The 13365-nt window shown below is 31.4% G+C and overlaps 1 protein-coding gene across 2 annotated transcripts in view; it reads right to left on the minus strand.

Moving 5' to 3' along the window:
* Nucleotides 1–689: 689 nt before the first annotated feature.
* LOC101894350 (piezo-type mechanosensitive ion channel component) overlaps nt 690–13365 on the minus strand; it is a 183448-nt gene continuing 170772 nt past the window's right edge. For both annotated transcript variants that reach the window (XM_059123950.1, XM_059123949.1), the window contains 8 exons: nt 12177–12266; nt 11462–11744; nt 11027–11400; nt 8883–9436; nt 8530–8814; nt 8201–8465; nt 7994–8135; nt 690–5898 (listed from right to left, as the gene is read on the minus strand). In XM_059123950.1, the coding sequence (XP_058979933.1) occupies nt 5689–5898; nt 7994–8135; nt 8201–8465; nt 8530–8814; nt 8883–9436; nt 11027–11400; nt 11462–11744; nt 12177–12266 (2203 nt within the window). In that variant the 3' untranslated portion in view covers nt 690–5688. The remainder of the gene's footprint in view (nt 5899–7993; nt 8136–8200; nt 8466–8529; nt 8815–8882; nt 9437–11026; nt 11401–11461; nt 11745–12176; nt 12267–13365) is intronic.

A 13365-nucleotide genomic window follows, 5' to 3' on the forward strand; every position in this document is an offset into this window, starting at 1 on the left:
ACAATCATCAAAATACAAATGGTTTATTTTGTTAATTATTTTCTTGTTATAGTTGTAATTGTAGTTTGACTTTAATTCCACTAGATATTAAACATTATTAAAATAGGTACCGTTCAATTTATTTTTAATATTTATTGATAATAATAATATTAATTTAATAAAGGTAAAAAACACTTAGTATTATTGTTGTTTGTTTTTTTTTTTTTTTGTATTGGGGTTTTTACTTTTACTAATTGGAAACAATAATATTATTATTTATTAATTTTATTAGTATTATTCGTTAGTTAGTATTTTGAAGTATAAAAAATGTTTGGTTTTTTGTAATATTTTTTTTTGTTTTTTTTTTTGTAATATTATATATAAAAAATACATAAAAACTAAGCAAACAATTTTAATTTTACTTTTTTGTAATAGGATAACTTTTGTTTGTGTTTCTTTTTTAGTTAAATATTTTGTTTTATTTTTTTTTTGGTTTTCTTGTTATTATAAAAAAATGTATCTTTTAGAAAAAATATCAATTCCAATTAGAAAAATATTTAAAAAACCTTATTGATTAATTTGTTTTGTTTTCTTTTTTGTAGTTTTTTTGTCGATATGGTTTGCAAAATGAATATCTGCTTATTTTGATTTCTTTTTTTGTTTTGGTGCTGGATTCCTTCTTATTCGATGAAAATATAAAATGAAAAATATTTCTTTTGAAATTTTTCATTTCACATTTTCATAGAATAAGAATTGAGCCCTTGTTTTCAATTTTGTTGTTCTTGAATTTACAATTAAATTTGATTTTATCTGTTTGTCCTTATTTGTTATTTTCTATCTAATTTTAAAATGCCAATTTACTGATTTTTTGAATATTATTTTTAACAAGCATTTTAGTTGGGTTTCGCACATTTTCGCATATGAGAATAATTTTAAGCATTGACTTTTTATCAAAATTATATACAGTATGAGCCCGATTAGGAAGAGGAGACTTCAATGCGGAGAAGGAAAATTTTATGAATTCAAAGATGGTTAATAAAAGTCACCTTTTTTGATCCAATTTTGGAAAAGGAGTATTTAAGGAATATTTGTCTATTTTATAGATTTGTATTAAATTCAATATTCAAAACATGAAAATATTTGAAGCAGATCACTCTATGTGATGGAGAGTAATATGAGGTTAAGCCAATAGGGGAATACTCTAGACCAAAGTAATCCACCGAATAAATCTTCAACTATAAGAAAACAAATACATAATTATTTTCTAAATATATTTCCAGATCACTCTCCGATAGAGCTTTTGATAATATTTTTCTCAATTTATTCTTTTGATTTATTTTCCTGAAAAGCCATATATTTTTCTTTAAATTCTAATACCTCTTTGAATCTGGCGAAATTCCGTATATCTCCCATGTGGTATTTTATAAGTTATATTTACTAAGCTCATACTGTATATAATTTATTTTTAATTTGCTAAGGAAAACTATTTATTCCATAATTTTTTTTAACAAATCGATTTTGAAAATGTATCTTATGTAGCACATTAAGTTTTTTGGTTTCTCTTTTTTTTCTATATTTTTTGTATATATTATTGTATCTTCCATTTTTTATTTGTTTATCATTTATTTAATAAATTACAACATTTAAGGCATTTTATAATAAATATTTTTTTTGGCTATACTTTTATTTCACTGCATTTTTTTCTGAATAATGGAGAAAAAATTAATGAAAATGAAAGGGAATGGAAAGTGAAAATGGAAAAAAATCTTAAAAAAATTAACAGAATTTTAAATGGGTTTCGAAATAAGTTCTGGACCTTAATTCTTGTTCTGTGAAAAAGTTAAATGAAAACTTTTGTAGAGGAATTTTACAAAGCAATTTTTTTCATTTCGTACTTTCACAGATCAAGAATAAAGCTCCTGAATCGGAAAACAAATTCTAAGTAAAATGAAAAAGGTATGAACGCTTGACCACCAAATATTTTAGTTAAAAAAAAAATGTCGAATATTTTTTATTTCAGCTATGAAGCTCCTACATATTTGATTCTTTGCTACAGTTATTTAGTTGTTTTCTTGTTTTATTTTATAGGAGGTTCTGGTAGTGGTGATGGTGGTGGTGGATGTTATGGAAGCGAGAATAGTACAGTATAAAAATTTATATATTGTTGTTGTTTTTGTAAATTATTGTTACATTCAATAGATGGATAGATAGGTCATTTTTTGTTTTTTTTTTGTTTAGGAGATTTCATTTCTTTAAATCTCTATGCACAGTTACATACATATATATTTTCTAAATATAGTAGTTTTTATTTTTAACAATTACAACTGTTGCGCTATAAGAAAAATTATGTAAATAAAAAAAATTACAAATAAAACTTTTAATAAAAAATAAAAAACAATATTCATTTATTGTTTTTATTTTGGTTTTCACACAAAAATCTAGAGAAAGCAGGCAAAGTGTATTATAGTGAGGTCATTGCGGGAAATGGGAGTATAAACGAGCATATATACATGGAAAGTTAATAAGGGAGGTCTCTATGAAATTTATGCAAAAAATGAGTGAAGAAAGGGTCTTAGGGAACACCATAGATGTCAATTATCAAAAGTGAAGGATTCAGCCAGATGTATTTACAAGGTGACACGATAAGACTGGCTGTTCTCTTGTTTTGCTGTCAAAGCCAATTGTTTTTAATAAAAATTAGAATTAATGATTCTATTTTAAAAATAATAAACGGGAACAACCATGACCTATAAAAGGTCGACCAGTAAGCCCAACTGACAACTAAGTTTGTTATTTGAAATTCATATTGAGTCAATTTATGGAGCCTTGTTTGTGAGACAGTTTATAGAGATTTTCCTTTTTTGAAGGATTGCACTCGGAAAAAAATTTTGACAACAAGAGAAGACAAAGGTCTGAATTCTCCTCCTTGCATGCCCTCATTAAATAGTCATTGGATTCAGTCAAGGTTAAAAAATCAATCAAGCATATAGACATCAGAAGCTTCTACGGAAAATCTCTGGATTTTTTTTTTAAAAATTGATCCGCACAATTTGTAGAAATATCTGTCGAAATGTATGGATCGCCGTTTTGTCAAAGTTAAGAATTTGATTTTAAAGAAGGCAGCGAGGGCGGTGCATATTACGACCGTCAATGTGGCTAAATTAATCAAAAGACGGAAAAAATGTTTATATGGCAATTTTAATAGAAAGTAGTAACCATTGCGAACACCAAATTACAAATTTGAAATATTTCCCTGAAAAGTTAGGAAAATTTCAACGAAGACGTGGACCTGTATCCATCACGAACTCCAAATGTCAAATTTAATACAACTCCGGTGAAAACTGTGACAAAATACCGAATATCTGGAGGTACTTTTATCTGAGGATTATACTTAAACTTGGATCTATATGGACAGTTCTTTGCAAAGATGTTCTCTACATATAGGGAATACAAACTGCAAATTTACAGCAAAAATATGACTTGTACGGCGAAAACACCTTAAATCCATTGTCATTGCCAAAAAATTCCAAAATGCAACTCAACAATTTTTTATCAAACTACTTTATTTCGTTCGGAAGCTAAAGGGATTTCCATTTATGGACGGACATGACTAAATTGACATACAATCTTATGCTGATCAAGAATATATTTAGTTGTGAGGTGCTTATTCCGAGGAGTTACAAACAGAAATGCCGAAAACTTACACATGAAGATTTTAGCCCTTTTTATGCCTAATGGAATACTCATGAGTACATATTTTCCAATATTTATATTTTCTTCTATGGAAGGGGTGTCTGCAAGTAGATGTAGATAGGAAAGGTCTATTACGGATAGAAGACACTTTTCAGGTGTTCCATGTAAAGAATCTTTTGTAGGGCTTCTACAGAAAGACTTTTTTCAGGTCTTCTTTGAAGAAAAGGTCTTTCTAACGTCTTCTTAAATAAATGAATCATAACCATATGATATTCTCTTTAACAAGACAAAACCCAAAAATCGAAGATAATTTTGTTCAATCGATAACAATCGAATTTCAAACAGCCAAGTAACATTCAATCGGGTCGTTGTCGTTCGATGTGCACAGTTTTTTGCAAGGATTCGTGTCTACTTTCTGGGAGTATATAAAGTCAATTTACATTCGACTCGCTTGAATGTATGACTCTTTCTCAATTTCAAAACTTCTATGAACTGAAAATGCAGATTCTCAAAATATTATCTACGTATTTCAAAAGTTGTATAGTTAGGACATGGTTAAATCGACATAGCAATTCGTGATGATCTAGAATAAATATCCTTGTGGAGTCTGAGACAATACTTTTAAGAATTTTCAAATGAAATCATCACATTTATAAGAGGTACAAAATATTATTTGGTGGCCGAGAAAATGTTTACATCAAAGAGTGGAAAAAATATGAAGGATTTTGCTCACAAATGTTTTACAAGGTAAAGGTTTGAATTCCACAAATTTTTGTTTTTGCACAAAATTTTTTTTTATGAAATTACAAATATTTTCAAAATTTTCTTCCTCACTATAATACATTTTGTTTTGTGTTTAACTTATTTGTAATACATATATATGTACAAGCAACTTTTACACACATATAAACATGTTGTTTATTCGTTTGTTTTTTTTTATGATTTTATTTTTCTTTATTTAATTTTTTGTATCAAAAAAATGCTTAAAAATCCCTGAATATGAGTTCACATTTTTATTACATTTATATAATTATTATGGTGTTGTTTTTAGTTGTTGTTTTTTTTTAATATTCTTTCGATTTGGTTTATATGATTCGATATATTTCATGTATAAAAAAAAACTATAATAAAAATACAAAAGTTCGTATCTTTTGAGGTTAGATGAGACAAAAAAATATATAATGGCATTCGAACATTAGAAGACAAAATGTGACAGAGGTAACTAAAAAAGTGACTACTTATAAAATGAATAGATCCACAGGGGGACTGGGGCAAAATTTCTTTATTCGATCGAAATGAATTTCTGGATGTTCATATTAGACTGACAAATAGGAACATTTTGGTACGAACAAGTGGCTTTTAACCCTAACATTCGTTTCTACCATAATGTTCAATTAAATCAAGCTAAAAATGGCATATTTTATCTTTTTCGATATTTTACCTTTAAAGGTAAAATATCGGAAAAATAAGATTATGTGGAACGTTTTTTGAGATTTAATGGGCTATAGGCTAGGTTTCTATTAATGAGATTATCTTCCAAATCTCTAAATATTTAAGATAATTTTTTAATATTTTTTATAACCTCACAAAAAGCTGTAATTAGTTAATCATTAGGAATGTCCACATTATGGATCCCGTCACGATACAAGTACACTTTTTTGCCACACCCTGAAAATATGAAACAAACCTTGACACTAAATGGATTAATATTTATAATAAAAAGTATTTTAGCTTAATATTTTCTATAGAAGTGAAAAATAAACACACAATTTAATATTTGACTATTTTTAAACTAAAACGATCTTAGAACAAAGTTTCTTTGTTTTTTACAAATGGTCGGCAGTTTTTTTCTTCTTATTTTCATTTAAGGTTTGTTTTGAGAAAATGAAGTGAAATTTGTAAAAAAAAGAACAATCCACATGTGAGGAAAAGGGGTAATAACAAAAATTATAAACCTCTAATATAAATATATTTTTTAGCTTAATATCCAGTCAAATATTTTGTGTACAGATTCAATTATTGTTGTTGTTGTTGCTGCTGCTGTGGCTGCTGTTGATGTTCTCTTCTCCCACTGGCTCTGCTACGCACTGAATCCGTATCGGTTTCATCGTCAGCGATCTCTTCCCGTGGCCTTGTCCATTTGATCATGGTTTCCGGTGAACGATACAGGAAGAGTAGTTTGGCAAATAGATCTTCTTCCAACATGAATTCTAAGGCTTCTCTTACCTGCAAGACGAGAAGAGGTGAAAAAGTGTTAAAAAATAAATTACAAAAGGTTACGGCCAATATATATTTGGCTTTTGAAAAGGTATATTCTTAAAATATGACACTATTATTATCATTAAACTGTCCTTAATTATACTCCTGCTAATCCAAGATTATATTCTGGATATAATCCAAGATTCTCTATCGAAATTCCAAGCTCTATCCTAAATATTACCAAACATATTTTAAAAATATAGGGGTATCTTTGTATATGGTCAAAACTATATAAGGACTTTAATAACATTTGGCCAAAAAAACCAAATTTTGTGGCTTTGTGGTTTTGATCTAAAAACGAGTACTATCGAGTTCACTTGGAATTTTTCACAATCCAGACTGGCTATTAATCAGCGAAATCATAATAAACTTTGCAGCAAATTGGGAAAAAGTGCTAAATTTATCAGAAAAAACAAGGTTTTTTATAAACAAAAATAGTTACTATTTTTTATGATATATATCAAGTATACGAATTCCTTTTGTTCAGAGACTCATAATGAAATTTGATCTAGAATAATTTTTACTTTGACACTTTACACAAAAAATGAAGTAAAAGGGAAGATTTCGACTCGGGTTGGATATGTGTTAAATTAAAAAAGAAAATCCAACAAACACATGATTTTTACTTTTAATACATAAATTTTGAATGTAATTTTCGTAAAAACTATTGCATCTAGATATATAGTTTATTCTGAGATTACTAGTGAAATGTTGGGTAGAATATTTCTTCTTTTGACGGTTTTTGGTTAAAATGAATTTTTAGTTACTTTCAGGTTTAACTTGAAAAAAGTCCGAAAAGATTGATCTAAAATATAAGGAAATATTTTCTGTTTTTTTGGTACCATGGATTTTTTTTATGGTTTACAACGGAAATAGAGATTTTTATTTCTGTGCTGACTTTTAGTTAAATTTAATGAGGAATATATTTGTCTTTGACGTCATCCTTCAAAAATTATGCTTTGTTGGAGATTTTTGCACAAATTTAGAACGGATTTAATATAAATATATTCCTGGCGTTTAGGTAGGATTTAGACTCTTGGCGTTTTATAGGAACTATAGTAGAATTTTATGACAAAAAAAATTGTAGAATATTTTGACTTGACTTAAACTGGATCGTAGTTTAAGGGAAGATTTTTTGTAAAAAGTCCAAAAAAAGCCTTTGTTAAACGGCTTGAGGGTTGACATTTTCGACCAAAATATCCCTTGCACTATTATATACAGTATTGCCGAAGTAGGATCTAAATCCAAAAATTTCCAAAAGTGTGGAGGAGGGGTAAACTTGCCTCCTCTATTTAGGTTATTTTTCGATGTAAACCTCCAAAACTCCGATATATATATCTTCCAATTTACCTTTACTTTCATAACCTGAGGGGGTTTCCCTCTTATTATTAGAAATTTGAATTAATTTTATTATTTTTGGAAACATTCGAAAAAAAAAACGATAATAATTATTCCAGTATGGGAATGGGAATGTTCATAGAAATCATCGCTTTTACCCAAGGAAATATTCCTAAACAATTCTTGATTGTTGTCTTTGGAAATATCGTTACACAATCTTGGCTTATCGTTATATGGGGCTGTGGGGTACATACGCAAAATGTGGGATCCTGGGCTCGGTTCTTCAGGAATGGTTACTTTTTACTTTTAGTTTACATTAAAAAAGGAAAAGTGTATTTTTTGCAAGTTGGGCTCCCGAAATGGTTTCGGAATGCCTTTCTGCTTACGTCCCTGGCCATACCTAAACGTCGATCAATATAGTCAATTTTCAATAGCTACCATCCACGACATAAAACAAACTTTTGTGCCAAATTTCAAAGCTCCACCAAAAAGTAATGTGGGATCAATTTTGATTTGAAATGACGAAAAGATATATCGACGAATAGGGAGATGAACATAGCTAAATCGACGTAGAATTTTATGCCCATCAAGATAATATATCTATGGGGGCTTCTTATGATGGAGGGTATAAAAATATCTACTAGAATATAAATCCCATCGATCCCCTTCCGTTTGTAAATTTTAAAATTGGAAAATTCTCTTAATTTGTTTGTTATTTACTTACCAAATAAATATCAAGGCACAATTGTAATACTCTATCAACATTGGGTAAATCTTCGTACATAATTTTGCGAGTTTGGCCACCCAAGAAGCCCTTCAAAAATCTCGAGACCACTAAAACAAATGTAGTGTAGATACCGATGATGCTGGAAAAAAACAAATATTTTGTTATATATTTTTTTTTAAATAAGTACAAAATCAAACAACTTACCCTCCAGCAGTGATAAAGGTCCATGTTGATGGGAATTTCTTATCGTTAAACGTATAGAAAACTATACCCGAATTGCAATCATACAAGGGTAATTTTTTCAATATTTCATTGGCTTTATCAATGCCATCATCATCGTCATCATCCAGGCTGTTGCTGCCACCCGAACCCACAACATTGTTGTGATTGTCATCACAATGATCGGCAATTTCCCACCACTGGAAGCTATAGTTATTTGTGTGGACCTTGATGCCCAAGTCGCGGAAGTCTGAAAATAAAATAAATTAAAATATATTAGTCATTGTTTAATAAAGAATTTTACATTTACTTACTATTATTGGTATTGACAAGCAATGCTGAGACATATATTGGATCAGCGGAGTTTAGAACTTTAATAAATTTCGGCACAATATTTGGTATAATGGCCTCTATTAGGGTTCCATTACTGGTGGAGTTCTTATCATTTGGGCCACCAGTTATCATGGCCTTTAGGGTATCTCGATAGGCATAGGTGTCATTCATTTGGAAGGTAATTTCTGAGCCCACCGTACCCGTTTGGCCCTTGGAGGGTGGGGTTCGTGTCAGTTCATAGGCCAAGCGGACGGTTAAGGTTGCATCTTGAAAATTATTTTGAAATTAGTTTAGAATATAATTTCTTTTTCGAAGTGAATTATTAAATACTTACTGCTATTCAATTCATCCAATAAACGCATCTTATCCGGTGGTGCAATATTCCACATAGTTGGTGAATTACCACTTAGCTTGATGGCAGCAATATCGGAGGCATCATAGTTCAGTAGGAATGACAAAGCTTCTCGCTCCTTTATGTAGGCATTTTTCATTTGTGAAAACATTTCATCGTTAAAAACATAGGTACTTTCTCGGGTGCTGGTAACATAGATGGGCTCATATGAACTAATGCGTAGCGATACTTTAACCTCTGTGGGAACATTAGATTGTCCAACAGCATTGAAAAGGGCAAACAATGTGAGGGGACCCCATATAAGGAATACAATAAATAATATCACAGCACCACCCATCAACAATTTCATAAAGGCCGCTTTCTTTTGGGCACGCACTGCAGGGAAATCTGTTTCCATTTGTCTCAGACACTTTATTGAATAGATGTTGGCAAAAATATCTTCCATTTTCAGCCAATCGAAGAGAGTCATTGTGGTGTCCGTGCACAGCCAATCCAGAATTGTACGTAACTCGTACAAAAAGGGGATGACCATGTAACTATTTAAAAAATGAAACATTTTGATTAGAGTTTTTAGGTAATGTAGGAATTAATATAAAAGAAGATTTAATACAGGGTGAGATGAAAAAACTGCAACCAAATTCAGACTGCTGTCTTTTCTAAGCCACTCGTCCGACAGCTGTTAAAATTATTCCAGTGACAGCTCATTATATTGTTTACAGGCGTACAAAAGCATTTTGTGTGAATATTCCAGAAAAAAGTTATTCGTGTTGGAATTCAAACGTGCTTGTGTGATTTCATTATATTTGGCTGGAAAACCACAAGTGCACTCCGGCATTTACATGTGAATAAATCTTTTGTGTCTCGTACCATCTCTTGTTACCGTGAAACTGGTAGCGTAGCCCGACGTCAAGGAAGTGGGCGGAAGAAAATAGCAACATCAGCAAATGGTTTGAAAAGTAAAGAAGTGACTTGATCGAAACTCGCATCGCAGTGGCCGAAAAATGGCTCGTGAGCTGAACATATCGCAATATTCCATTCGGCAAATATTGAAAAATGAGCTCGGGGTAAAGCCATTGAAATTCAAAAAAGTGCAAGAACTTACAACGCAACAGAAAGAAAATAGAGTCAAAAGAGTCTAAAGAGTTGCTTCGCTTGGCCGGCCTAAAGTGGTGAACTGCCGAATTTGGTTTTCTCCGATGAGAAAACATTCCTTGTCCAGCAGTTTGCAAACAAAATGATCGTGTTTACTTGCCAATGAGGTCAGCTGACAATGTGCACCTTCGATTGGCAATCATGCAAGCGCGGCCATGGTGATGTTGTGGCTCCCATAACAGACGATGGTAGCTCTACACTCGTATTAATCGACCGTCGCATCAGAATAAATGCCGAATATTATCGCGAAAATATTCTGAAGGGTGTATTAAAGCCTTGGGGATGCAAACATTTTGGCCGCAGACCTTGGGCATTCCAACAGGACTCAGCACGCGCCAACCAAGAATTGTTACAAAATGAGGTTTCCCACTTCATTTCCACCTCACAATGGCCACCAAAATCTCCGGATACCAATCCGTTGGACTATTGTGTCTGGAGTATTTTTTGGAAAGCAAGGTTGGCACTAAAAAATACAAAAGTGTCGATCACCTCAAGCCGCAGAGCAACATTCGGGCAGAGTGTGGCATTTTCATTCATTCATTGGCCGTTTAAAGGCCATAATTCGTGCCAAAGGTGACCAATTCGAACAAATCTAAACTTATTCTAAAATTTGATGCTATTTCCGATATTTTTTGCCTTCATTCAATAAAATTAAAAAGAAATGTAGAAATTACGGCTATTGACTTTGTTGCAGTTTTTTATCTCACCCTGTATATATTTTATATACGCTTACGATTTCTTTTATAAATAAACATTAAAAAACAATATCATTTAGGGTGAGATAATATTTCAAATAATAATATTATATATAATAATATTTCATATTTCAATAAATATAATAATATTTCATATTTCGGATAATATTTCAAAGCTTCAAAGCCTCAAGATTAACCCCCCTTAATTTTTTCAATATATATTCATATCAAATAAATTATATATGTAATATCAACTTCTTTAAAATATATCGTACTTACATTTTAAATGAAATCATATTGATCATTGAGAAACTCTTCGTTAAGAAATTGCCCAAAATACGTGTTGGATAGCCACACTTGATTTGATAACTGGACAAGAGCAAATAGAAACATTTGATGATGTAGAATATTATTGGTGGAGCCGAGGCATAGAAACTACGCTCTGTGACCGCTGGGACAACAAAGAACATCCATATATGGATACCAACCACCGATATAAAGTGGAAAGCAATTTTGAACACCAATGCTTTGCGTAGATACAAGGCACGATCGATTACAATCAATATGAACTGGACCAACAACATGATGAGGAACGGCACTGGGACTTTGTTTTCGGCCAAATAGGTTTTGACACCACCATCAGATAACTTTGACTGGAATAAAAAGAAAATAGTAATTTCAAGAATTGTAAAATATAAAATTTGATATACTTACACTAAATGCCGTAAATCCAAACAGCAAGACAAAGAAATTAATAAAATCGCACAAGAACATCAGGGCATAGACATCGGTTGGCAGGCGGGCCTTATGCATCAAGTTATGGAAGAATTTTGAGAGGCCACACAAGTACTTGTGACGTTGGAAACTTTCAACACGCTTCACCAATTCATTGGTGGCCGATATACTTTCACGACTACCGGAGGCGTAATCTGAACCCATTGAACGGCGACGATCACTGGTTGAGTTCATTTCAGCACCATCAGCATTGGAGGCATTGCTATAATAGGATAGACAATATCAAAATTAATTAATAATACAATTCTATAAAAAAATCAAAAATCCAAGAAATAATTCCAAAAACGCAATAATTTTGGAATTCTATTAAATAAATTCGAATAAATAAATAAATTTTGGAATACCTCATCACAGTATTATCTTGATTTTGTTTTGCAATATTTGTTTTGACACGAAAGTTTCTTAACACTCTAATTCTGGCTTGTAATCTTGCTGTTTGCCTTTTCCAGTTTTCTTTGGATTTGATAGACATAATTCTTCTTTTTATATGGACTTCAATATTTTGAATGCATTTGATCTCAATTAAATTGATATTGTATAAGGAAATAATAAAACCTACCTAATCTGTAATTTGTTTAATGTATACTTAAATTTCAGTATTATTAAATTATTTATAAAAAACGACAATACTTACAGACTGTTACGGTCCTCGTCAGCCTCGCTTTGGAACATTGCAGTCTTATAGTTATCGATCTTCCAAAGGCCATGAGATTTCAAAATAAATCTGTAACGAAGAAAAAGATAACAATTAAAATAAATGTATTTGCATAGTTCTCTGCCGAAATTCTAGTCTTCGTGGGCAATTCTATAGTAAAATAATTTGTGAAGAATTGTTTTGTTGGATATTTTTTTGTTTATTTTTTTTAGTTTGAACTACAAACAAATGTTATACCGAAGAGGAGATACATAAAAATACATGAAATGTTACACCGAAGAGGAGATACAGAAGAAGGAAGGAATCTTGCAAGTCAGACCAAGATATCGGCGGAAATTACTTTTTTAATTTTTATGATTTTTTATACGAAAATGGAACAGAGCTTCTTGCCACTTTTGCATCTGGCTGAACTGAAGAGCTATCTCGTGTTAATGTTATTCCGGATTTTATGATTATTTTTGGTTATTCAAAACTTTGACCCTTTGTGGGAGAGGTACCAGATCTCTACCATCTTTATAACAGATCTTGTTTTTATGGAAGTATTAATATGTACCAAGTATTAATATGTACCAAGACTGAGTGGAATCGGATGGTTATTCCGTGCTTCATGAATATTCAAAATTTTGAACCCTTGTGGGGAAGGTACCAGATCTTAACACCAGACCTTCGGTTAATAATATCATTGGAATGTGTCAAATTTGAAGACAATCGGACTCTTACATAACATTTTATAAGAGTTGTAATTACTCAAAATGTTAACCCTTTGTGGGTGAGGTAATGATGGAGTAGACGGATATTGTCCATTTTCGCATCTGACCTAGAACTTGTGCAAATATAAGGATTTGCAAAGTTGGAGCAAAATCGGATTATCCTTTCTCTTTCTGTGTAGTAAATAGTTTTTTGTTTTAAATCTTGACATTTTGTGTGGGAGTGGAACGATATTACCCATCTCGGAACTCGATTTAAGTTTTACAATAATATTACAATGTACAAAGTTTGGATCAAATCAGATACTCCCTTCGAGAGTTATCGTGCGCAGCAGCCAGCCAGCCAAACAGACGGACGGACGAACGGACATCGCTAGATCGACTCCAAATGTCCTGAAACGGATTTGGTCCAAAGAGACCTAGGGACTAAAATCGTTATTTCGTTGAGTCACTTTTGGCCG

This window comes from Musca domestica, unplaced genomic scaffold, assembly GCF_030504385.1.
Source record: "Musca domestica strain aabys unplaced genomic scaffold, Musca_domestica.polishedcontigs.V.1.1 26, whole genome shotgun sequence".
Lineage (NCBI taxonomy): Eukaryota > Metazoa > Arthropoda > Insecta > Diptera > Muscidae > Musca > Musca domestica.